Here is a 27612-nt window from a genome sequence, read left to right on the forward strand (position 1 = left end):
AGTAGACTGAATGGAGAAGTCCTGTATATGTCACTAGAGAGAAGTCTGACGTTTTCATCCAGTTATGCCATTTTGATTAAATATTATGAAGTCAAATTAAAAAAAGCATGCATGGATGAATTTTTATTTTATGCCGACTTTAACGTTGCACCGTGAATGCTTTAAATGGCTTTTAAAGACTGTAGTGGATATCATTCATCAGTAGCTTTAAGTTGGACTCATGGATTCAGATTCAGCATTTCATGTTGCTGATCTTTGCTTGATGACAATTGCCAATGAGAGCGACAGTGCTGAAATATCTGCAGAGGAGCTACATTTAAAGCCTCTGTCAAAATGATTTTTGTCAAGTTCAATACAGAGTAAACCAAAATTACATTTTGGTACATCAGGGCAAGCCAGGTCAAACCCACAATTTGGTCAGCACATTGCAAGCGTGCTGTCCTGTCTCATGGCACTTATGTATTCTTGCATTACTGTGGCTGTGACAATCCACGGTACTCAAGGGGCTGATAGAGTTACTTCCACGTGCCAGTGCTGTTTAACCTAAGGTGCTCTTATTAAGGTAGTTAACTAAAAGCATACCGACAGTTGAGAAGTATGTGCCGTTTGTACTGAATTGCTGCTCTGCCTCAACAGCTGTTGACCTGAAAGGAAAAAAAGTTTACTCTAATGGCCACTACAAAACCCCTTATGGCAGGGCTCGATTATAAAGATGAGTGAGGTTAGGCTTGGAAATGGAACACACACTTGCAACTGGGCTATTGATAATGAGTCAATTCTATTACAGTCAACATTTATGGAATAGAGAAAACGGCTTATTTTAACATACCGTCTTAAATTCACAATGCTCATGCCACAAGACAATGAAAATCAGAGATTCAATGCAGTGGCCAAAGTTAGCAACTAGTCTGTATTGTTTTCTGTGCGACAGTCTGCAAAGCCAACTTTCTATGCCTGTGAACTCTGCTATATCCTTTACAAATTGCTGTAAATCCATGTTGTATCAAAATCTGATTTATTTGACAATTTAAAACCCACTTTTGTTGAACTGCCTGCCCTGCATTTTTTATTTTTGCCTGATGTCCAGTAAAAAAATGTTGTTTTGAGGATTTTTACATTTCAGGATGCAACGTGTGCTTTTGCGTTCTTACATATTTTCATAGCGTGCCTTTAAGGTCTTATTGTTCATGCATAATTTAAGCTATATAGTCATGCAGTCACAAAATGAAACTTCTCTAGATTTATTTCAAATAACAGCAAAACCCAAAATAAAATATAACCAAAAACAGTAAACAAACCAGAAACATTAGTGGCACTACAAATTATTGTTACATACAGTAATGTCATTTTAGGTTCAGTAACATCACATCTTGTCTGATATTTTTTTTTTTTGAGTGTTTCTTAAAACTTTACAGATACGCTACCAAAACAAATGGATAAAACCTTAGTGCCGCATAGAGCCATCAATATCACATGTAACGTCACAGAGAATGGAGAAATATAGTGTTCTTCCCTTCATTTCAAACAAAACGACTTACTGATAACCATCTCAGGCAGGATGTGCTTTGCTTGGTCCGTAAATTGTCAGTAATTAAGTATAAATATGAGTGTTTATTTCAAGTTAGACATACTATATTTAACAGCATATTCAGCAGAGTATAAAAAGTTGGAATTGTAATATGTACATAAGACTCTCCATTCAACAAAAACACACAGGTGACACTTTGTTTAAAAAATAATTTACAGAACAACAACTCTGTTACGCATGAGTATAACATTCATACTGAAAAAAAAGTTTTTGCAAATATATATAAAAAATACTTTGCACACTAGAGCATAAAGTTGTCTGCTCCAAGCTTTTGTGTGTAGTTAAAACCTAACACCTTTAACCTAGTTGTTCTAGCCATTAAAAATCTGTTTTGTATGGAGTGCATATCATTAAGTGCAAATCATTTGCCTTTTACACATTGTGCATCTTTCTAAATATTTGTCAGATTTGGGTAGTTGTTTTGCATTTTAACAGCAGCAACAGTATTTTTGTTTTGCAGAACACACTTCTTGTCACTACTATTTTGAACCCCGAGTTTAAGATTAGTGCTATTGCTTTGTCTTAGTTGCATGTAGCAGTTTGTTCAGCAAATGTCAGAGTAGTGCATTGCATCGTTTTCATCAATCACCTGAAACAGAAGCTCAGGATCAAGTTTTTGAGCACAGGTAGTGGGACACAGTAAATGCAGCTCCACAGACGAGTGAACGGGGCAGTGTTTTTCTACGTCACTGTTCAGGTGCAGTGTTTCTCAGGAGTCTTTTGGATTTTCAGCAGTCACTGAAGGCTTTACTACGGTCCTACTAATTGCACAGTGAGTCTCCCTGCAGTGAGAGGTGGTGCTGATGAGCCATGTAGAAGAAAACGGCTTCATGCATCTGAGATGCAGCTCTGGATCTTATCAATCCATAGCTGGGCACTCTGAGCATCTGCTGCACAGAAGTTGTACACCCGTTTAGTGGTCTTCAGCTGCAGGGACATAGAAAAATAGAGAAGAGATTTGTGTACTTTTATTAAGCAATGGTGCATTTAAGTCATCAAAAGTGACAGTAAAGACTTTCATAATGTTACAATTTCAAATAAATGCTGTTCTTATGAAGTGTCTATTCATCAAAGAATTCTGAAAAATGTATCACATATCATTAATTGATAGTCCTGGATGCTGATGGGTCAAAGTAACAGCACGTTCACCGTGTCACTGTGGCTGCACTCAAGTATTAACCTTATTTTACATGGCAGGTACAAGCTTTTCTAGCGTAAGGATGGCACCTACTGTATGTACTTGAAAATATTAAGGACAGTTTTTCATCAGAATGATATAGGTATGCCAGCCAAGTGCTATATTGTTAGTATAATCACGGTTGAGGGAGTACAGCAAACTCCCTTTCAGACATCCAAAGCCATATCCTATCTGCTTGAATGGCGAAATCCTTAAATCTCAAAAACTGCTTGCCATATTCACATTTAAACAACATATTTCAAACATGCAACACAATCTGACATGAACTGCCCCATAAATGTTGTTTCTTATGCTCAAATAGCATTAAAAAGGCGTATAATTCAGGCCAGCCAATGCATTATGAGTGCACCGTCTTGGTATCTCTTATCCTCGGCCTCAGACGTCATGCCCACGGAACTTTGGCTGAATGACTGATGCATAAGACACACTAAAGATTTGGGGCGTTTTCAAAGCTTCATCTGATTGGTTGAAATTCTACAGGATTTCTGGGAGATGTGTTGTCCACCTGGAAACAAAGCTGTTGTGACGCCAAACTCCCTCCTGGAAGAAAAAAGCTGTCTTTACAATTGCTACAATGATCACGCATCAGGCTCAACTAAACGCGGGAAAGTATGAGAAGTAGACTCTGTGCCATTGTTGCGGTAAACCTGCACAATGTTCCTGAATTATTTATTCAGGGTGGCCGCGGGGTCCTTAAAGTCTTAAAATGTCTTAAATTCAGATTTGATGGGTCTTAAATATTTTTGGTCACATTACCGCATACATTTCTCCAGTCTGACAGACCCAGTGAGTGTTTACAATCACTGGACAGACCGAAGATTTTTTTTCCTATTGTAGTTAGTTACTGCGTCACCAGTAACTACAGAATCCAGTCGAACACCAGCTAGCTGATCAGCCTCCTACGCAATGTTCCCTCTAAGCTGTGCGTATGCTCTGCCGCGCACTTCTTACATTGTGACCACGTATAAGAAATAATATGCCGCGCATAAGACATGCAAAAATGTTGGGAAAGCCATTTGATTAAATTCTAGTAAATGCAAAATAATTGCAATTCTCTGGCAAACCGCTATAGAGTTGGTGTCACTATAGAACGTTAATATATATGGTCATGCAGTCACAAAATGTTTACAGTGAATATTTACAGATTTCATAGAAAGAGAATGATGTGCGCCAAATCAGTCGCTGAAGAAATCGAATATTTATAAAATGGTTGTGGACAAAACAGCTCAACACGTGAGCATTGCAACGCAAAGTCATCATGCTTTAATAAAGAGTGGCTTGATTAAGTGGTGGAGAGTTACTAGGGTTGGGAGAGATAAGGGGCTTAGCCCCACCCCCACGTTCTGAATACTGAGCCTCACTGACCACATCTTTGATGCTTTATCTGAAATTAAACTCATTTATTTGTTTACATTACATGTGGATAAATGACCAACTAGAGCCGCACGATTCTGGATAAACTGAGAATGGAGAATCACAACTATTTTTATTTATTTTTTTAAATGGATACGATTCTCCCATGATTCTGAAAAAATAGACAACAACAAAATAGCATGTAAATTACTAAAGGTTCTGACAAAATGCTAATCTGGCTATTTAAATATCCAAAACATAAAACGAGGGCTTTGTTTAGTGGAATAAACATGTAAGTTAAGCGCTAATCTACCGCAGCGCAGACTGCTTTTATCACGAGCAGATGGATTTCTAGTACTTGGAGAACAAATTTAAATTGATAAAACATATTTTATTTGAGAAGTGAATGGTCCATCTTCAAAAGGATCAGGGGTTTTTGGCAAAACATCAGGGCCCCCAAAGGGTCTGGCAACACAAGACTAGGCATATCTAAAGGTCTTGGGTAAAGCACAGCCTCACGCACTGCATTGCTTCATTAACTGGTGGAATACTTACATCAAAGAAAGCCTTTTCACTGATGTGTTTGGGGGCTCCTATAGTTGGTGTGGCAATCAGGACAGATTCCACTTCAGCCAGGTCAATATAGCCACGACAGCTTGTGTCCACATCCGTCTCATAATACCTCAGCTATAGAGTGAGTCAAAATGCATGACAAATAAATAAATGAATTAAGATAAAGACCAAAATACAAAAATGTAATAAACCACTCACCTGATGTTTTGTTATGTCCAGAACAAACCACCTAGCTTTCCAAGCTTTAAGTAATGCCCCTCGCTTGTACAGGATTCCCTCAAATGATCTGTATAAAAGAAATGATGGCTTGTTTGCTTTGTCGATTAAGTTAGATTAAGCGGTATTAAAGGTGTTGTCTGTCATTATTACCTGTTGTCTTCATTCTTTGTGGTAAACTGATTGTAGAGCGTGGCTGCCCTGCGATTAACCCCGTTGACTGCAGTGGGACTACTGTCCTCTCCGAGGTCGCTGTCAGGTAGGTGCAACATGGAGTGTCGCTGATAGGCCTGCAGGTTGGAGGTGGGGACCAAACCAGAGATGGACACTGACTGTTTCCGCAGCTATGAGATTAAAAGAACGAGATGAGGTCAGTATATCTGGAGAAGACACTTTGCTAATTACATAAAGTCTACAAACAAGGATGCTGCTTTGGTGCTTTTTAAGGCCTGTTTCCCATCCACAAGGCGTGCATAAGCAAAGCAGCAAACCTAACTAAATGCAAAAAAAGTGAAAATTTCATCCAATGTCCCCTTTAAAGCTGCGGCTCTCATGATATTGGGGTTACTACATATAGTGTTTCTATTAAGAACCCCCATCAATAATAAATGATTTTTGAGAGTTGGTCCATAAGAATCATTATAGATTAGTTCTGAAATTTTAGGGGTACATTCAAATTGAAATTTACACAGAGAAGAATCCAAACCACAAGAGTAACTTTAAACTACTTATGGATTGAAGGGTCAGTGTCAATGCTAAAATGTTAATTTGGGCTTGAAATAAATATGCGTTGCATACGTGTGTGATGACAAACAAGCCTAAAAAAACTCTGTGTGCACAGTGTGCACATTTACATTATACAATTTGGAAAACGAAATGGGTAAGAAATGCCACTTGAGGCAACATTTGTGAAGCACAGCGGTACTAAAGTAGCTGGAAAGAGAAACAGCACTCACATTGCCTTCCTGTTTGAGGTCTTCTTGGATGCTGTCTCGCACCTTCTCCAGCGTGGTGTGCCAGGGCTCAGACTGCTGTCCCAGTTCTCCCGCCAGCCTCTCAATGTCCTGCAACAATACAAATCCATTTTAAGGCATTCCCTCTTACTGGTGCCTTTGATCAACCAGGAAATCTTTGGCTTCTGCTTTGACATTTTTGTCCTTCTTATTTATAGTGACCCGTCTAAATCCTGCTATTCACAGATAACATCAAACATGGATGAGGAGAGACAGATTGTCCTTTGAGAAGTTCAGAAACACTGAATATTTGAGATGGTCCTCACTGCAGAACACAAGATCCAGGGGGCGAGGTTGGATCCAGATCCAACTCCTCCCACCTTACATATACCTAAACCCACCCATCTCCACCCCCTAGATGTGGATCCAACCCCGCCCCCTGGATCTTTGTTCTGCAGTGAGGGGCTACTGGAATATTTGAAAACCATAAAAAAGCATGGCATAAATACAAGGTGTTTCATGTTCCTTATCTGTGTGGTGCAAACAGAGAAAACTTCTAGTCACTTTTTTGATTGGCTGTAATTTTAATGCATCATGCAGCATTTTCAATTTCATTGTGGGAGCTAAGGTTGCTCGTTGGTCCTGATAAGGACTTGGTGAGAAACTATTAAAGGACAAAGACATATGGACTCACAGCCAAGAGTTTGGTGATGGCATCAGGCTGGGCACGGCTGACGCTGCTGTAACATGGCCAGACGATCCTCCTCTTGGTGGTGGCGATGGTGTCTGGCTCTTCGGTGCTCTGAGAGCGCACAGTGAGCATACGCCAGTCATAAGACGGGCCTGTGGACAGCGTCTCCCCTGTGTAGAACTCCCATGTCGTCAGATTGGGGATCGAAATTAGTGGTTTCAACACTGCCTAAGGGGAAAACAAAGAAATCATTATTTGTTGGATTTTTCAGTTTTGACTTTACATAAAGGCGCTGTAAGCAATATTAGTCACTGTAGAATTTCTGCCAGAATTAGCCACTGAATTAGTCGCCCTCGCTCTTTCCAAAATCGTACCCTATGAAGGTATTGTTCTACCATTAAGCATGTTAACATGCACTCATTTTTCGTCAATCGTAATGAATCCGATCTGATTTCAGATTCTGAAAGGTCAGTTTATATGAACGTTGCAATCTGACTCGCAGTCATTTTCATGTAAATTTCAAGTACTTTGATGTCTGATTAAAACAAAACAAAAAAGCTGTCATATTATCAGAAGAGCTTGTTTAGCAAATGTTTAGTAAATATTACGTCTCCTTTACCGAACAGTTCGTAAGATGCAAAAAAAAAACATTTTTTGTAAGACTGAAAACGTGATTGGATAATTTCAGGTCTAACACACACTTACAGAACTTTTAAATTAGAAGAAGCATGATGCTTGTTCTTTCCCAACCTTAGAATCACACGGTCTCAAGATTGCAACGTGTGGCCCTTTCTCCAGTGTAAAACAGGAATGGAGAAGAAAGAAGAAACAGCCCACAGGGCCCTTTGCTCTCACTAAACTCACTAAACTTCATGCAATAAGTTTTTGTTGGGCTGTGTGACTGTGGCTGAACTGATTCACTCATTTTGAAAGAATATCAGGAGATGACTGCCAGTGAGAAGATACCTATGATAAAAACAACATTTACTCACAGCCTAGATTTGAGGATAGGGCACTTTCCCATTCTAGCTTTTTTTTTTTTACAGACCGTCACCACCTGATTCACTGCTTTATAAGGTCAAAAAGGCTGTTTTGCAATTGTGTGGAACTATTCTTCACTGTGAACGTGATCTGGCAAAAGACGTCAACATGTTTGGGACTGGTAGTCAACATAACCTTTAAGCAGAGTGCTCTAGGGTAAAGACCATTAGAGCTGTCTGGTACCTCTGCACACACCCAGATAGACTCTTTACCTCCATCTCTGAGGGACTGTACAGGTAGTTGAAGAAGAGAGGGCTCTTGCGGTGCATTCGGCTGATACACTCCCAGATACAGATTCCTCTCTTGGACTGCTTGTCTCCTTTGTCCTCAAACAATGTGCCTTTAGTGAGGAGAAAGACCATTAGAGCTGTCTGGTACCTCTGCACACACTCAGATAGACTCTTTACCTCCATCTCTGAGGGACTGTACAGGTAGTTAAAGAAGAGAGGGCTCTTGCGGTGCATTCGGCTGATACACTCCCAGATACAGATTCCTCTCTTGGACTGCTTGTCTCCTTTGTCCTCAAACAATGTGCCTTTAGTGAGGAGACACAAAGAAGCACTTGTTAATCGCACATTACTCAGAGTAATGCGATAAGGTGTGAAACAAAATATCAGAAGCCAAGTCTGATAAGACTAGCAGCACTTAAAAGAAGTGCTTCCAAAGGTCATCAAGGCTGCTACAGGTAGGTAAAACTTTTCTGAGCAAGACTGCATGTGTCTGTTGTAATGCTATACAGGCATTCAAAGCCTTGTTTATTTGAAGAACACAGCTGAAAAACATTTGCACAATAATGTAATTATGGCAATACAAAAAGACAAATACTGTATTGTGGAGGACTGTGTGTTTCTTCTTAAAGGACGACATGAGGAGTTACACACCGTGCTCCAGGCGCTCGTAGTCCGAGTCCAGAAGGAAGTTTTTGAAGCGATTGGAGATGTAGTGGTATGCCAGAAACTTCAGATAGTATTGATTAAACTCAAACTCAAGGGGGTACTGGTTATGAACCTGGAATAAGAAAGTCGATGCGTCACACTGGAGAAGCTTTCTAGCCTCATTTCACAGCCACAGTGATTCAACAAATATGAGTAGAACACCATTGAGACCGCAGTTCAAGAAAATTTGTAAACGCCCAGGAAATGATTAGTTGAAGGGAATTTAAAATGTACAAAAATAACAGCAACAGGAGGGACATAATGTTATAATGTACAGCCAACAGGATCTAGACAGAAGAGCTTGCAATGTTCTCGCACTCGAGGCCACCTGGACTTCCTGGCAAAAACAACAGCTGCCTCTAAGATGAGACACTTCTATTTTCAGATGCTTTCTCTATATCTCTGTGGTCTGTGACATTGCCGGACCTCCACTGGGTCATTCAAATGCTCTACGCCTGGATTTCATCAAATATGCCTAAAATCAGTACATGTCTGTAAACGCATGGGAGTGGTGCACATTGTCTCTGGAGGGAGAAAAACTCTTCCTGCCCTTAACTTAATGTAGCACAGACTGAACAGAAACCCCAAAATTGCAGTTTTCCACTAAACGTGCTGATGTTGGGAGGTGATGGCGAAACACTCCAGCCAGGACAATGCTGGCTGCAGGTTGAAACACCATCTGTGTGTGATCATTTCAAAGGGGGTTGGAGGTAGGTAGATGTGCCGAAGGAGCAGCTCTGTCTAAATTACTTGCCCACCATGGGGATTGCAAAAGGAAAGCTAGAGCATGCATTCTGACAGCTGAGTCTTTCTCGTCCTCCTCCTTCTGGCTGGACGCTGCAGGAATGCTGTGAGCTCATGGACGAAGCATGGTGGGAACAAGACAAGGGTGGTGTGTGAGGCAGAGATCAGGAGTTATGAAGTGATTCTGGGCAGTGTGTGAAAAAGAGAGATGGAGCAATTGGTTATTTGTTATTTAGCAGACACTTCTCCAAAATGAACATGGACAGTCCCATTTGGTGCAGCCTGGGGTTAAGGTGTCTTGCTCAAGTGCAAAATGGTCATGGGGTTCATGAGGTATTCCATCTGTGGTTTGAACCTACAGCCTTTAACCACTATGACTCCACCACCCCAGATAACAGAAAACATCAGACGATTGCTAGTTCAAGAACAAGATCTCATCATCAGTCATTATCTCGTTGAGCAAGGCAAGTAACCTCGGGCTCGTTTGGATAAAGGTGTCAGCTACATGACTGCTCATAAAGTCAACTTGCCTGATGGACACAGTCAAGAAACTGGAGGAAGATGGGAGTGAAGCCGCTGCCCTGGCTGCTGGGGGTTAGGTTGCCACGTTGGCTGAATTTGTGGCCAAAAGACAGCCACTCTTTCTCCAAAAGCACCTGAAACCCCTCTAAGGTTCTGTAGAATGGATCACTGAGCACCTGCACAAGGGAAACCACCTGCAGAAACAGTAGAGAAGGAATGAAAGAGGAAGAGAGGAATATAACCATGAGTTACAAACGGGCCGACGCTTGATAAGTGCCCAGTGCGAGTAAATGCTGGCCCTATTGGATTTGACCCTTGCTGACCCAATGCATATATCAGTGACTGTCGCAACTCAACACATCTCACAGCTTTTACCTGACAAAAAAAAATTTACCATCAGAACTCTGCCTATTAGTTTTCTTTTTCTCCCAGAACTCTGTGGCAACCTTTGTGCAATATTCTGTACACTAAGCTTCCAAAATGAAAAAAAAAATTAAAATAATTTTTTTGTCTTCACCTTTTTTTGATAGATGTCGTTTCATAGAGACTGACTCATCTTGAGTGACATAATGGTCTACACTGTTTGTCCCAAGTATTTCAAGGTCTGCATGAAATCAGAATTGAGCCTATTTACTTACTACTGTACATTAACAGTCTTCTGGTGAACAATTTATCCACATTAAAAAACAGTTTTCATAGTCTTTAGACAAAATCTGAAAATTAGCTTTCACTCTGTAATGGCATTTCTTCTCTGATGATGACAGTTTGACAGCTTGGGCACAACATCCTTAACCACTCCACCAACCGTCAGTCTGCTGCGAGCTAGAGATGGTGAGTGGGTGTCCTAAAATCAAGCCCCGTATTCTATTCAGTTTTCAATTTCACTCTGAGATACAATAAAAATGCAAAAGTAAAAATTTGTGAATACCACTTCAAAAAAAGTGTCAGCCAGATAATAAAATGTAAATGTTACATATAAAGCATTGCTCTAACCAAATGTAGAATTTCGACAGAACCTATTTCCAGGAGTTACAGAAATATAATTAGTTAATATCACAAAGCAATACGCAATATCACAACTCCATCCAAGACTGAAAGCATGGACATGTGACAACAACGTGATTCTGTTCTCTTCTAAAGAGCCAGACACATGGAGCCTATTTAGATGAATATATCAGATCAGGCCTACAGAGAGAATGGCAGAATGGTCAAGAAGCAGGGAAATGAACAGGAATGGTCTTGTTCAGACACGTGCCTGATTCTGACCACAGGCTACATTTAACAACCCCAGCTGACACTCAGAGAACACAATTCTGTTTCTCATGAACTGATCAAGTGGGCATGGAAAATATAAGCTGTGACTACAAAAATGTCTCTACTGCAATAGCATAAAATTCAAGTTTCAATTCAAAATAGACATTTTCAAATATGTTTTGAACAATGGAATTTGATTGAAGGTGCATTGGGAATCCTGTATGGAAACATTATGTTGGAAATTCCATTTATTGCCTGACAATGGGCAAAGACGAGGCTCTAAAACAAGCATCTAATAAGCAGAAGGAGCAGGACTGTTGAATTGTCACGCTACAGCACGTGTGTGAGATGATGCTCACCTGAGTGGTAATGTCCCAGCCATCCTCAAGACTAACTAGTACAGATGATCCACAGTCCAGCAACTCCACCACAACCAGAGCCAGCTGCAGCAGCTTGTGTAGCTGTTGAACACGCACATACAGAGTACAAAACAACACATTCTAAGTTTAGCAGTTCCTGTACATTTATTGTAATGCACACTGCTGACTAAGAGCTCTCGGAGGGTCTTGGCAAGGATCCTTACAGATAATATTGTTTTAGTGTCTGAGACACAGTGGACCATAAGGCCAAAGGGGTTTGTGAGTGCATGGCTTTCAGCGTGGTAAGCAACATTGTTTTGCTTTAATTGTGTCATGCAATTTTCCCATCTTTGTCTTGCACAGTTTCCCATGGGTGACTAGTTTTAAGGAAAGACTTTTCAACAGGGTCAGAGTCACACAGGCCAATGTGTTTCTGGTTTTCTCAAGATATAGGCCATTTCGAGTCACAATAAGGGGAAGGTGCAGGGGTAGTTTTAATACAGAACAGGGATCTGTGTGTGTTAAGAGATCACGCTAACCTGTAGCATCCATTCGCTCTCCTCCAGAGCCTTAAGGAATGAGTCCTCTGTGTCTGAGGACATGGAACTGGGTGCACACGCCCTCAGAAGCTTCTTGAAGGAGCCCTTCACCTGTCTTGTGTCTGCAAACTCTACTGGCACCAGTTCACAGTTCAGTGCTGAGTCCAGTCTTAAGCCCTGTCATGGAAAAGCATTTGGTACAAACTTTGAATTTTGTTTTGTTTCATTTCTGGAAAAAAACAGAGCATAGAACCAAACATTTGGATTGTACCTCTGGGTAAAATGTTGTGTAGAAGCTTTGCTTGTTTCCAGACCTGAGTCAAATTTGTATCTCAAAAAGCTTTTATTATATTCTATCCAAGGCTATAAATTTGAGCAGACCAACTATTTTATTAATATGGATGAAATTAAATTTCCACTTCACAGGCAACCACCAAAATTCAAAACAGACAGTTAATGTACCGAGTAGGACCCGCCAAATAACTTAAGAGTTTACTTAACTGTCAACAATAAGGCTGATTTATTCCAACTGTTAATTTGGAATACAAATTTTACATTGAATGTTAAAGAAACACATTATCAATAAAGGTAAAAAGCAGCACAAAGTTCCTTCAGGCATCCAAATGTAATATAATTTCAGCCAAAAACAGACAAATTGTGTCAATAAATCAGGGCTTTTATAAACGGCTATTAAGAGGTCCTTATCTAGTCACAAATTTATTGTGCACTGGAGAGAACACTGTCCAAGTATTTCAGGGTGATATGAACTGGTACACTTCAACACATAAATGTTTGGCCTCCTTTCCTGTAAAAGGTTCATCATACAAGGTCTGCATCAAATCCTTAGCTTCTTCTCTCGAAGAAGTCATAGTAAGTGTAACATCTTTACCCTGAGATGAGACTTTTCGCCAAAGATGTAGAGAGCGGCTTGATGCTTGAGGAGTTGGGCCAGGAGGTTCTCAATGCCTGTAGGGGGCGCCAGATCCTTGCCAGCCAACCGCGTGCCCACGTCGGCAGCAGCGGGATGCTGGATGAATCTGCTGCTAGAGCGCAGACTAGCCCACACACCTTTAGGAGAGAGGGGATACAGCAGATGTGTGTAAACATCAGGTTAGGCAGGATTACAAAAATCACTTTGGAAAAACAAACCGACGTAACTAATATCAAGGACGGACAAACTCGGCAATGCTAAATGTGCTAAAAGGAGCTTAGAGTACTATACACTCATTGGTAGCTTAAAATAATCAAATTAGCCACATAAACATGTTAAACATGTAAGGGGTAGGGGATGTGAAGAACTTTAAATGATGGCTGTTCACACACACACACACACACACACAGTGCTAAATGTATTAGACCAACACCACCCAATGTAAGGTTTGTGCCACAGCTGCCCTAAACTAACAGTACTGCTGATTACCAAAATCATTTTTTATGTTTCTGTAATGCTTAATCCACCGGTGTGTGTAAGCTCTTTAGTCACAGTAGTATTTGTAATGCTAAAATATAATTGTTGTTATTCATGAATTTTTAAATTGACTGTTTTACAACCAAGGCAGAAAAAATGGTAAAACACTTTATTATAATTTTTTATTCAGATGCCCAATTACAGTCAATAAATATAGTCTAATAAATTTGTTAAGCACTGTATGTGCTTAACAAATTTATTAGACCACCTGTCATAATAAAGAGAAAACACAAATATTTTAGGAATCTAAACTGATGCATTAATGCCTTGTTGAATATAAGTATTAATTTCCATATATATTTTTATCTTGCTAACTCCAAACCTTTGAATGGTATTGTATCATGGTTTCCATAAAAATATTAAGCAGCACAACTGACATACAACATTGCTAATAATCAGAACTTATTATTGAGCACCAAAATTCAGCTTTTTCATCACAGGAATAAATTACATTTGAATATATATTCAAATCGAAGCTATTTTTCCTGTATTTTTGATCAAATAAATGCAATAAAAATCTTTTGTTGAGAAGAAGTGACTTCTTTCCAAAAAATAAAAAATAATTTATTCCAAACTCTTGGCCGGTAATATATTAGCCAATGCCCAGAGTAATAATCTCAATAGTATGCAACATACTACCATGGAAGCACATTATCATATAGTTTACTGACCACTTGCCTAATATTTGTCCTGGAGAGTTCAGTTTTGAATGTTGGCTCACTTAGTAAACGGGGTCAGTGCTGCACATCAGTGATGATTCAGTGCTCTTGTCATCAGCTACTACAACATACTAAACATTCACTAACATACCACTGAACCTCAAAACTGCAGTCACGACAGACCTGCCAGAACAAACTAAACCAGAAGTGCTCTTGCCACGCTCAAGTTTACTTCAGGAAACCAGAAAAGTCAGAGGTAACCTCATTGTGGTATAACTTTCAGACACTACAGAGGCATGGATAGAGGTCAAAGAGAGGTTGAGAACATGGATTAAATCAAGTATGGATTTTGTTAGTAAGAATCAGTAAAACAGAAACTATACCTTGATTGTGAATTCTTCCCTTAGTTGAAGCTTTTTGGTTTGAGTGAGTGAATAGTTTATCCCTGTACCCAAGTACTGGTAGATTAAGGGTGCAGGAGTTGGTGGTGGCACAGAAACGGGAAATAAAAACAGAAAACAAAATTCACACACATGCAACAATCACCCCCTCTGTAGACAGACAGGACAGTCATTAGCAGCTCAGCTTATTGAGACAGATGAGAGAGAAATGCTGCAGGCCTGTATAACATTAGGATTTTAAGATTAGAAGTCGACTGATTTATATTTTGCCAAATAAACAGCATCAATAAGGGCTTTTGGAATGGTCGGATATTAGGAAAAAAAATGCTGTTTCAATAATTACATTATTTGTATTTCAATAGATAATAACAATTATCATTTAAACAGTTTACGTATATAAAAACCAGATTACTGATATTACATTCATAGTGAGCGAACGCTGACTGCAGATCATATTGGTCGCAATAATTATGCACAATATCAGCTTTTTTATGGATATTATTGGGGGTTTTGGTTGCACAATAGACTCAACACAGGATTTCATATACTGTATATTGAATTCCTGTCGCTTGAGCTGTCCTTCCAGGAAAGGATTTTAACACATTCAGTAGATACATTTTTAACAGATATCTGCGATTAATCAGGAAATCAGTTTTTCCCCCATACAGGTTATCATATTGGCAAAATCCAATATTGGTCGACCTCTATTTTTAGGTAGTCTGAATCTTTCAGACTGATGTGAAGTATGCAAAGATGAGGCATCAGTGAAGACAATAAGATGGTCTGGTGAACAAACAAAAGGTTTACATGAATGTCAGGAACATTTTATCAGTGAGATGAATAAATAAAGAAGATCAAAGAATACGGAAAAATTGAAGTATATATGGAAAACTAGATTTTTATGTTTTCTGAAGAAAATGTGAGCGGTGCTTGGCTGTACAAAACTTGCTTATACAATGGTAAGGTGTTGTGGGTGGTGGCCAGGGCATCGCTATGTGGTTCACAGGGTTTTCTGGGTGGTTATTTACTGGCCCAAGTAAAAAAAGACCCACCCTCAAGTCTCTAAAGTGAAGCCGCATGCTTTGAGATGTGATTCATGTAGCACAAGGTGCATACATGGTGCGGAATGATTCAGGAAAATTAATAGGGCTGGGTATTGATTTCACAAATTGATTTGATTCCAATTGACCCTTCGCAGGGAGTTTGATTGACAGGTGATCTGACCAATCATAACGCAGAATCTGTAATTTTAAACAAACCAGACAGGAGACTAGATTAACGTCGGTGGACTTTAACTTGAAAAATGGTGTGTATTGACGTCTTTCCACATTTGAAACAAGATACCTTCTGATGTTCATTCATGTTTATTTCATGCTATAATAACTAGTAAAGAGGAAGAGATGATCGGTTCACGTGCCGCTTGAACTAAGGTGCTACAGCGATCTGTCACGACAGATTAAAGAGCCACAAAATTGTATTTATTGTTTGAATTTATTAAAAATGACAAAAATTTGAAAGCTGAGACTTTGTTTCATACCTAAAGTAACCTGCTCTGTCTTGTCTGTCAGTGCGTTGCAGTGGTGGAAAGAGTACTGAAAAAATATACTCAAGTAAAAGTACCATTACCTTCCAAAAAATGTAGTGTGAGTAGAGTAAAAGTACTTGTCCAAAAAAACTACTTGAGTAAGAGTAAAAGAGTAGCCTATTTAAAAGTACTCATGAGTATTGAGTAGTGAGTACTGAGCTGTGGATTCTACCCCATCATAATAAACACTGTACACCGCAATTGATACATTTTAAAAACGTTGTACAATCTGTAATTCACATTATCTTGTTTGTCATAAAGAATGAAGAATATCTTTCATCCAGCAGTTTTAATTTTGACTGCCAACTCTTTAAAATACATAAAAACAGCACAGAAACAGTATTCAGTTGAAGAAAAGATGAAAGTTATTCTCAGTACAATCATCCCCATTTAAATCATAAAGTTTGAAAAAATAGATTTAAAATCATGTGTAAGGCCACTGAGACAGCATGCTGTTGTTGCACATAAAATATTAATGTTTAGAACAGTGCAAATACAAACACCATTAGAAACTCATAGTTCAGCAACACACACCATGATATGGGTTAAAATGAGAGCCCATTTCTCTCCAAAACATCACTTAAAATGTACTCAAGTAAAAGTAAAAGTACACAATTTTTAAACTACTCAAAAAAGTACAATTACTGATAAAAACTACTTAATTACTGTACCGTGAGTATTTGTAATTCGTTACTTCACACCCCTGGTGCGTTGTCAGTTTCTTCTTTGCACCGCGATTAGTAACAGTAACAAACAGTAACGAAGGGGGGTGGGTCTTTGTGAAGGGTCAATTCACAAGCTCTTGATCAATCAGATTTGGATTCAATATCAATTAGTTTGAATATATATCAGGTACAGTACATGTCAATTTTTTTCCTCAAGGAAACCAATCTTTAAAGTCTGCGTGAACTGGAAGTTGCTGCCGACTGTATTTCTGTATAGTGACATATTTTCCAACTAAAACAGAATATTGAATAGAGGGCAGGGTTTTATTTTAGCGCTCATCTCCATCTCTCACTCATTGCAAACTAACGGTTAAATTATTGCACTTCATTCATGTTCATATTTTGTGCTATAACTAATAATGTTTTAGCTACAAAGCTGAAAAGATTGATTTTGGAATTTAAAAACTGACATCAGTTCATGAAAATAAAGATTAAAATCGATTAGTTGATATTGTCAACCATGCCCTGCAAGTTAATAGTTAGTTTTTTTAAAATCCCTTCCCATACATATGAGCAATAATAATGGTGATGCTTGACTTAAAAAACACCACTAAAGAAAAAAAATATATATACCGTATTGTCCCGAATATAAGACGATATTTTTTTCTTGGAAATACATCTGAAAAAACGCGGTCGTCTTATATTCAGGGTCTAGACTTTGACATGTCAATAATACACCCACAACACTAGGTGGCGCCAAATACGCATAAAACGAGTGTGCCATGAAATAGGAAAAAGGGGGGTCGTCTTATAATCAGGGTCGTCTTATATTTGGGACAATACGGTATGTTACCAAAAATAAGGAAGTGAAAAATCAGTTCCACATTTCTGTTAAGAGCACATGATGGGAAATGTCTTAGCTTGCACCTGCTGGAGTATATTTGGCTGTGGTGAGATAGAGACCGGTCTAATTTCAGTGCATAACAGCAAAGAAATGAGTCTTCAAGCAGCAGCTGCTATCTATAACCCAGATTTCAAGAAATATGACAAGAAACATCACTGAATCATGACGTCATCTTAGACCCATCAACTGGGACTTGCATCTTTTAACCAAGCTCTGTTAAAATTATGAGCTCTTTTCCAAGAACTCAACCCATCATGAGCTGACATAACATGTTTTATACTAAGACATGATGTTCAAAACTAGACATAACAGACAAATACAATAACAAGATTATATAATGGGGTTTAAAAAATAAAAAAAGACTAGTTCATCCAACACTGAAAATACTGTCTTCAATTACACACACTCATGTTATTTCAAACCCTTATGACTAGAGGTCGACCGATGTTTCCGCTTTGCCAATTAATCGGCGCGATAGTTGGTTGCTGGAACTATCGGCAAAAATCCATGGCGATAGTTTTTCCGGGTTGCGTCCGTTGCTGGAGCAGCTGAGCAGGTCCGATGTCATTAAACAGTATGAGAGCGAGAGCGACCTCTAGAGGTGTAATTCACTGACACCACGTGCTGTTTGTTTTGACACGTGACACAGCGCTCTGCACATTGCGGGAAAATTCAGATGCGGATTTAAAACAGACAACGAAACGGTGTATACAGTACACTATAGTGCATGTTTTCATATGATTACTGAGTAATTAATTTGTTGGCTAGATGCTGCATTAGATGCTGCGCTTTTTGCCTGGTGAGCGACTGCCATATTTTGTTATTTTGATCAGATAATCATCACGTGTTCTAGAATAGAAGCAATTAAAGTGTGACAGTATACATACAATATCCATATGTATGTAATTCCAATGCTATGGCCTTTGTGTAGATATTTAAAGATGGCCATCTAGTTAGAGTGTGCTAATTTAAACATCTACTAATACATTTTTAAATTTTGAAGTTGCTTCTGTTAACATTAGTTAATGAACTATGAACTATTTTTAATGATCAATATACAATTAATATTTAATATTAATATTTTTATTCATGTACAAAGTATTGTTCAATACGTTTTTTTTTTTAGTAAAGCACTATTTTAGTTTTCGCTCCGTATCCATTTGAAAAATTATCGGTTGATTAATCGGTATCGGCCAGTTTGGTCCAACCTAGCTATCGGTATTGGTAAAATCCACTATCGGTCGACCTCTACTTATGACTTTGGATATTCAGACTTTCGTATGGGGTTGGAAAGTTAGGCTGAATAAATGACACCATGTCATTTAACATAAAATCCTGTCGCAAATGTACATTACTCTACATGTCTCTTTGATCCGAGGTGAGCATTTGGCATGGGGGATTTTGAATTCAGAAGATGTGAAAATCTGAATCTAAATCTATGTAATATACGCTTCCGTGATGTACAATAAAGCACAAGCTGTTTTCACAGCAAAGACCTTCCTGCTTGTAATATCACATTCAAAGATAGTGTGCAGATATTGACCTGACTGGGGAGGTGGATACTTCTACACCACTTCAAGATGAAAAAAAAAAAATCATTCACAATAGGCGTTCTGAATGTATCTACATGGCTAGCTTTTTGGATTTTATGAAACACTCTGTGTACTTTGGAGAAATGTGGCGACAAAAATCTGCAAGTTCAGCAGAACCATCACCGCAAAAAATGAAAGAGCAGGCCAAAGTCAAAGCAGCATGAGCGTGTATATATGTGTGGGAAGAGTTGTGGTCTGTGACAGAACACAGATAATGAGATATCAAGACCGAAGACAGTCAACTAACGATATCAGATGGAAGATGGGGAATTGGTTTGATGCTAAATATTTCCTTGGAGTCAACGGAAATAAAGAAGAGACGCCCACTCACCTCCTCTGGTGAAGCTATTGGTGAAGGAAATGTCCAAATGGACAGGGGCCATCTTTGGTATTCTTGATGCCCTTCTTTCGCTTGCTAAACAGATAAAAACACACAATCACACACACCATGTATCACGTACTAACACAAGCAAACAAGACATCATAGCCCTTTCCAAACCCTAGTTAGCTGCCAAATACCAATATAGATAGCATCCTAACATAATGGAACCAAACACTGATCTGTATCACTCTTCACCTGAAGCACAGACTTAATTCACAATTTTTATCTAAGCAGCATGATAATACATAAAACATACAAATGTTGGGTAAATCAACAATGCAGTGCATTCTGCAATGGCCTCATCCAATAAGGATACATGTGAAGGCAGGGCACGTTTGCTGACTTGCTGTTTGGAAAAGCCATTGCGTTTTAGGCATGGCTAAGATGCCTAAATGCTTTCTAGATAGGCCGCTCAGTAGGTTTTGGAACCAAACACAATAGACATTAATGCTTGTAGTTAGTAAACATCTCAACCCAACCACTTATGCAGGCCATAGCAAACGTGGATTAGTATGGATCAATCTAGCTTATGGATGCTGGGGTGGCCCGCATGCTGTGAAAGATCAGTTTCAAGGTCCAATTACACAGTAAATGTTTTGAGGACACAACACTGCTCAAGTCAGATTTGGGTCTGGTCTCTTGCTGTAACCCATCTTGAGTATCAAGGTCTGTTTTAAATTGAGAGAACTTAAAGCTGCCATGCAGCACTATCATCAGAAATAAGCTGAGTCATTTGCTGGTGAGAGGAGGCTGCTTTTTGCCCAGCAGGTGGGGATAAATGGAACATTATGGTGGCAACACTGCATAGCTTACGGGGCAGGATCTGTGTGGTCTGAGCCATCTGCAATACGGCTGTGGAGAGCAGTGAGTGCAAGGAGAGAGATGGATGGGAGGTGACCTCGACATGTCCTGCTCTCCTTACATAACCACACAATTGTGCTCCAGTTCCTTTGGAAATCAGCCCAAAACATAAATAACATTTTGTGCAACCAAGAGGAAACCAGGAGGAGATAAGGGGCAAAAACAAGTCTAAACAAGAAAGCGAAGAATCAGGCATTGAGTGAAGGATGCACCTGATATCTTTGCAGTACCTGGGGACAAGCCGATGAGGGAACGGTTGGTGAGAGTGTTGCTGCCGTTGGATTTGAAGTAGATGGGGATGGAGCTGAGGATGGCCTGCAGGTATTTCTCTTGTTCCAGACTGCTGGAGGTCTCTGAGGAAGTCGGAGCTGGTAACAGCAAGAGAGCATCATCAGAACAGTCGTCTCTCTCTTGAAAACGTATTCATCTCAAACAGCCAGACCTTTGAGTAATTTAGTGGTTCTCAACCAGGGGACCAAAGCAAACATCAAAGGGGAGCACGGGATGAATTAAAATTAAAGATATTTTAAAAAGAATTATAAGTAAATCAAACACACACACACACACACACAAATCAAGATGACAGAAATCATATTTTTTCCCTTCAATAACTATTGTTTGTATTGAAAAACATACTAAATCTTATAGAATCCCAAAACGAATCGTGTTTAATTAAATGACATCAATACTCCCAGTTCCTGTTAATAAAAAAAGTTTTGAAAGCAAGCAGCCTTGTCATAATTACAGCAGAAATCCTAGAGGAAATATCTTATGGTGCCAATATTTCGGTGGCATTCTGTCAAAAATGTTGAGAACAGGACTAAATGGCCAAAGGTCTGGTCCACATTGCAGCTTATTCTGGCCAAAAACCACCTACGACAGGAAGACACTGAGTTAGACATAAAAAAATGACCCACCACAGTTTGTTTTCTTTATGTTCTGTTTAGGGGCGAGTATTTCTGAAAATAATAGACAGCCATGAAGAATATTTAACTAATGCTGTGGTAGTTTCAGTGAAAAGTCTGGCTACCTTTGTCAAATCCAGTGATTATTTCATCCTCAAAAGTGCTTGTTGCATCAAACTGGTACTTTGTTGAAAAAAAAAAAAACATTTCTCATATTCTCGAAAGTTGCATGAAGTCATCCAATCAAGATTAGCGCTTGCCAGATCAAGTAATCACTGTCCAGTGTTGTTTGCAACATGCATTAGATAGTCAGTGAACAGGCTGTGGGCATGTTGTCTCGGGCTGAGACTAATCTTTTATCAGAATTATAATCTTAGTCAACCATCCCCAAGACTGCTTGATGTAATATGCATATTTTACTGCACAAACATACCTGCTGAAGAAGGGTTCTGAGACTTGAAAAGTCCAACCACACTCTTGCTATGAAAACCACCCGAACGAAGTAAAACCGCTTTGGTGCGAAGGTGTTTCCAACACACGACTGGCAGGCGGTTGTGCCGGTAGCAGCGGGACACCTTATGGAGACTGCTGTCCTGCACAGTGTGAGGCACCACCAGGAGACCAGGGTAACTGTAAACCATGGATATTATCCCCATTTAGAAAATTTGCAGCTGAGAGATTGCTTTGATAAATGATAAATCAATTTCTGTCATTGTTTTTCATAAGGCAAACCTAGCGAGCTACCCACCTAAACTTAGACAGCACTTAAAAGTTGCGATGAAACGGAAGTTTCAAAAGAGCTTTTCTTTTTTTATTGAGATGTACATCCAAGCGAAACAGATTATCAGAAAAAGTCAAATGTAGTGCAGAGACTTGGTTTTATGCCTTGGCTGTTGATTGGATTTTCAGATGTGGGCATTGCACTTAAAAGTGGATGCAGATGAACGTGAGCTTTTTGATTGAACATTACAAGGTAACATTTATTAAAAAAAATAAACAGATGAATTGTTCACAATAAGATCTATAACATGCGTTACTAAAACAGTGACTTTTCATTTCATGCTGACTTTAAGGCATCACAGGGTGTCCTGACACAAAAGCTATTCCAAATAATATGCAGCAAAATTAAGATACCTTGATTTGGCCAAATTCTAAGGCACCATCACATTCTTTTCCTTTAAAGATACGGTAAGCCATTCCAAGAATGAGCTGAAAAAAATGTCTTAAACAAATCTAAACCTTTTCAACCTAAATTAAAGTATCGTGTGGTCAGCTTAGAAATGCATGGTAATTTTAGACTACTAAATGTCATGAATCTTGTGAAGAACACTATTTATGCAGCTTGCAGAGTTGCTGTCTAGGCAGGCAGTAGGCAGCAAGGCTGCTCACTAGGTTTTCGAACAAAAGTCTAGGTGTTGGGTAGGGCTGCACGATAAATCGCATGCGATATTTAACGCGCATCTTGTCAGAAAGCCGGTTCTGTAATCAGCGGTAAATCTCCATCACCTGCGTGCTTTCACATTGAGCAGCATTAACTACACAGAGCCGTTGTTCACAGACGAGCTGCGCAAAAAATCGCGCGAATATGAACGTGGTTTTGCGCAGCTCATCAGTGAACAACGGCTCTGTGTAGTTAATGCTGCTCAATGTGAAAGCACGCACGTGATGGAGATTTACCGCTGATTACAGAATGGCTTTACTGACAAGATGCGCGTTAAATATCGCATGCGATTTATCGTGCAGCCCTAGTGTTGGGTTGCTTCTTGCCTGCGACACAATGAGTAGAGCCTGTTGACTGCCGTAACTCGGAACTGCTCTCCGCTTTTAGACCGTGTGGAACTAACGCTAATGGTACCCAGGCCCAGCCTCTGGTAGTCACGGAAACAGGCTCGCTCCACTAACTGCTCCATAGTGGACTTCTCTGAGGACTTCAGTGTGCTGCTGGCAGGGGGCTCACCATCATCTGAGACTGAAACATCAACATCACACAACTGAAGGGCAATGACTGCTGACATAAGACATTTTTCTAACAGTGTGAACTATACTCACTGGAGATGTCATCATCCTCGTGCCACGTCATGCGACTGCCCTTTTCGTTTTTCTTCAGAGTGGACTGGCGGCCCATTGTGATCTTGCCTGCCCTTTTAGCCCCCTTCACAATGGTCTTAGATAGTGTTCTACAAGAAACAGATTTTCATTTAACTGACCAATATACCCAAAAGTTGGTCATTATTTGCTCACCCTCATGTTGTTCCAAAGCTTTATGACTTACTTTCTTCCATGGAACACAAAAGGACAATTTAACAACATCTTGGCCACTCTTTTAAATATAATGAAATTGAATGAGCACTGGGGTCAAGCTCCAAAAATAAAAGAAAAATATAATTAAAGTAGTACATATTGTGTGTGTTATAAATTCTGAGTCTGCTGAAGTGATGCGATAGGTTTGTGAAGAACAGAATGAAAATTAAGTTGTTATATACTCAAAATCTTGACATGTGCTTTATCTCTTCTTGGTGTTTTCAAAAGAGTTCATTAGATAAGTAGTGATGTCTAATCAATTAATGTGATATTCTTTTGAGTCTGATTTTGAAATCAATGAATCTGTTTTTATACATGTTGCAAAACTAGTTTGAATGATTCATTTATGAATTGGACTTATCCAGTTCTCAAGTTCAGCTTGACTCAGTGATCCAGTCATAGCACTTAATAGACCCCTGAAAAGATTATCAGTATATAAGTTTTGTGTGACAAACATAATACAATCGCATGCACTCTGAAGACTTGGAATATAGTGCATATCCATATAGACTAATTTTATAGTGCATCCTTTTTAAAGCTTGATGACCCCAGTCCTCTTTCAACCCCATTTCCACTGGAGAAAGAAAATCACATGGGTTTGGACTGACATCAGGATAGATAAATAATGATAGAATCAAAAGTTTGGGGCAGTGAAGCATTGCTTGAATGTTGTATTTCTGATCAGGATATCAAGAGTTTGTTGCAGCCTCAACAATAGCAATAAAAGGAACAACACAACTCAACACTGAATCCTAAATTAACATTATGAAAACATATATTGCACTGACCGAAAGCCCGTGTTTCTCTCTTTCTGCTTGGGTAATATGAGCTGTGGTGCCGTTTGTCCCGCTGCAAAGGCAAAGGTACTGAAGATGGATGGTGGGTAGCGGATACGTTGCATGTGTTTCCTGAAGATCTCTACCATCTCTGAGCTCACCTCCTCATCAAACGCCACCTTAATTAGCTAAAACAAAGCAGGACATACAGTCAGACCAGTTGTCCAACTACCATATTATACAGAGCGATTTAACTAATAGTTTAGGACAGAGCCGCCACACCTTCATGAAGCAAGGCAATCTGCAAATAATCATTTGAAATTTTTTGGGGCAAGAGAAATGACTTGCAGAAGTGCTCTGAGCTGGACAGCAGTATGGAACAAGATCTTTCCCCACTTTTCTGGGGAGAACATTCCAAAATGAGGTTTGGCCGTGCAAATGCTTGTCTGTGTGACCCCATATCCCCTCTCCACCTCCCCAGCACTCCTCTATCTCTGCTCCTCAGGGGTCTGATCTGATTTCGCTTGGACTGCAGGTCTTAATGAGGGTCTGATAATGTACCCCCAGACACCAACTGCTGGCAGCCACACGTGGGCAGACCAGCACAAATGACCCTCGCTTCCATACAAGGCCTGATTTTATAGCTTAAGTTTGTTCAACGATAGGAATGAGCCATAAAATCTTTATAGCCCTATAGTCCATGCATAGTGAAGAACACAACATGTGTTTCTCTTGCTCTGTCCTCATCCATGAAGAGACTTCATGATAATGAGACAGAGAGAGACGTCGGAAACATGCACATTCCTCTTCAGCAAACATCACTCCTAATCAAGTTGTTCCTAAAGAGGCATTTTTAAATAAGTGCTCTAATAAAAAAGTGCTTTTAAAACATATTGAATCTGGTTGACTGAAATCGGAACGACTTTCTGATAAAAACCTGGACAGTGAGGCAAAACAGAAAAGTTGTAGGTTCAAACCAAAATACAGGAAGTAGGGAAAGTTAAGCACTTAAAATTAACCTCTTAAAAGAAACGTTATGTCTGCTGTGGTCCAGTGACACAACTTTCCCTATGTTAGGGGTAAGCTGTGTCATGTCAAGGATTGTTGAGGAATATGCAAACAATATATATTTCAAATAAAAAATATATGAACAAAAAACACAATTTACTAATGCACAATGCCATCCCAAACCAAGTCTTAACTTTACTGCACATTATTCACATCTTCTTAAAACAACCAGGAAAAAGTGTAATATTCAACATATCTGGACAATAAATATTTAGATTGAAGCCATTTATTGGCATATTTTGTGCGCCAGAACCTGGAAAGAGGCAGATCTCAGCTGAAGCCCCTCCTGCATGTTTTGCTGTAGCTGGTTCTGAATGGTGATCTTCTTCTCCTTAGTTAGAGTGGATACCGGAAAACTCCTGATCACGGCCTGTTCGCCAACTGCGCACACACAGACACAAACATAAACACATGAACACAGCAAGGTAAAACTATCAAAATACAGAACAGTCAACTCTCCAACCTCTTTCAAACAAACTTCTTCCACCACCTACTCACGCTTTGTTCCAAACCCATATGAATTCAATTAAAAAGATTCAAATGCATTTAGAACAAACTTGGTTTGACGTCAAACATGATGTGATGTGGTGGCAAGTTTGAATGTGCATAAATGCACATATGGCCTAGGCATTGTTAAAGGGATAGGTAGTCCGAAAAATTTAAATTCTGTCATAATTTACTCATGCTCATGTTGTTACAAACCCAAAAGACTTTGGTTAATCTAAGAAAAACTAAGATATTTTTAATGAAACCTGAGAGGTTTTTGTTCCTCCACTGAAAGTCCAGGTAACCAAAACTTCATGCATGCACTAAATGTATGAGATGCGCTCTATGCAGGGCTTGGCATTAAGCCTTGACATGTGCTTATCATTTAGACAAGCAAATTCATCATTCACTTGTCCAAGTAAAAATGTTTACTTTTTTTTTTTTTTTTTTTGGTGGTGTAACTTTCATTTATTCTGAAGAAATATTCTCATCAGTGTTCTATCAGCTCTTACTTTATTAAACAAGCAAATTATAATAGGCCCCTTAAACTGATTTCCATGCATTTATAAAGAGTATATACATTAATTTAGAATAATAAGACACTACATGGATGTTATCGATGAAACAAAATGAGTATCTACAAAATCCACTGTAGAGGAAACACAGAAGCTGCATCAAGTGGCATTTAAGTGCTTTTACAGACTGTTTAATGAAGCTCAGAGGTTGCATGAATGCATTTACATTGCAAAATTACTGCATAAATAATGTTATGAGATTAATGTTTTTTTTAATATACGAATATGAAATGCTGGTATAAATGCAAAGATACTTTTACATGTGAAACTAAACCACTGGTAGGTGGTGGCAAGTGACTGTCTTAATAAGGGAGTCACTTCAAATCGTTTAAAGAGCTGATTCATTCAAGAATGAAGCAAATAACATTTTTACGAATGGGCCATTGAATCATTGACTCACCTGATTAGTTAAAAAACGCTGAATCATTTAGTAACAAAACACAGCTGTGGGTTGCTCAAAGATGCATGACTGCTTTGCGGTAATCTTTGTTTGGAACTATTTTCAGCAGTCAACATTGTGTCTAAAATATCACCTAATATTAACTTACTTGTTGACTGAACTGTTGTATAAAATCAATGTCACATTTGCAATTATTCTGATACTCTGGAAAACAGGTCACAAAATTCAAGAAGGAATTCCAAAAAGTCACAACATTGTCTTTACCTAGTGGGTCGTGTGGAGTGCCTTTGAAAACGATACGATAAGTGGTGAGGAAGAGTGCTCCCTCTGCTGGCAAAATGTGCGGTCCTCCCAGAAGTCCGCCAGTGGCTTCCTCTCGACCATCTGGGTCTAAGACCACCCGTAGCCCCTCGGACACCAGCTCCTCTCCAGGCAGCAGGGCAGGCCGCAGGATCTTGGGCTGGAGAAAATCATTGTCATTAAAAAAATCATTGTCAGCTGAAGACCAGGAGCAAATGCTGTGGTACGTAGATGATTACGTTCACTATCTTTCTCCTAAACAGAAATATAACATTACACTGTTATTCAGTTTGTACCAGAAAAAAAGCCAAGTCTTTG

The 27612-nt window shown here is 39.2% G+C and overlaps 1 protein-coding gene across 1 annotated transcript in view; it reads right to left on the reverse strand.

The window, feature by feature from the left end:
• Window positions 1-1257: 1257 nt before the first annotated feature.
• sbf2 (SET binding factor 2) overlaps window positions 1258-27612 on the reverse strand; it is a 143150-nt gene continuing 116795 nt past the window's right edge. The window contains exons 22-42 of the mRNA XM_016521593.1: window positions 27259-27454; window positions 25787-25914; window positions 24478-24653; window positions 23438-23565; window positions 23156-23357; window positions 21822-22018; window positions 20714-20851; window positions 19572-19655; window positions 14477-14551; window positions 12856-13034; window positions 11967-12143; window positions 11428-11529; window positions 9823-10008; window positions 8495-8621; window positions 8021-8148; window positions 6576-6800; window positions 5885-5992; window positions 5082-5272; window positions 4911-4998; window positions 4695-4826; window positions 1258-2515 (exon numbers count right to left, since the gene is read on the reverse strand). Coding sequence (XP_016377079.1) covers window positions 2417-2515; window positions 4695-4826; window positions 4911-4998; window positions 5082-5272; window positions 5885-5992; window positions 6576-6800; window positions 8021-8148; window positions 8495-8621; window positions 9823-10008; window positions 11428-11529; window positions 11967-12143; window positions 12856-13034; window positions 14477-14551; window positions 19572-19655; window positions 20714-20851; window positions 21822-22018; window positions 23156-23357; window positions 23438-23565; window positions 24478-24653; window positions 25787-25914; window positions 27259-27454 — 3066 coding nt within the window. The 3' untranslated portion in view covers window positions 1258-2416. The remainder of the gene's footprint in view (window positions 2516-4694; window positions 4827-4910; window positions 4999-5081; window positions 5273-5884; window positions 5993-6575; window positions 6801-8020; window positions 8149-8494; window positions 8622-9822; window positions 10009-11427; window positions 11530-11966; window positions 12144-12855; window positions 13035-14476; window positions 14552-19571; window positions 19656-20713; window positions 20852-21821; window positions 22019-23155; window positions 23358-23437; window positions 23566-24477; window positions 24654-25786; window positions 25915-27258; window positions 27455-27612) is intronic.

The sequence above is a fragment of the Sinocyclocheilus rhinocerous genome, unplaced genomic scaffold (assembly GCF_001515625.1).
Source record: "Sinocyclocheilus rhinocerous isolate Xijiao unplaced genomic scaffold, SAMN03320098_v1.1 scaffold539, whole genome shotgun sequence".
Classification (NCBI taxonomy): Eukaryota; Metazoa; Chordata; class Actinopteri; order Cypriniformes; family Cyprinidae; genus Sinocyclocheilus; species Sinocyclocheilus rhinocerous.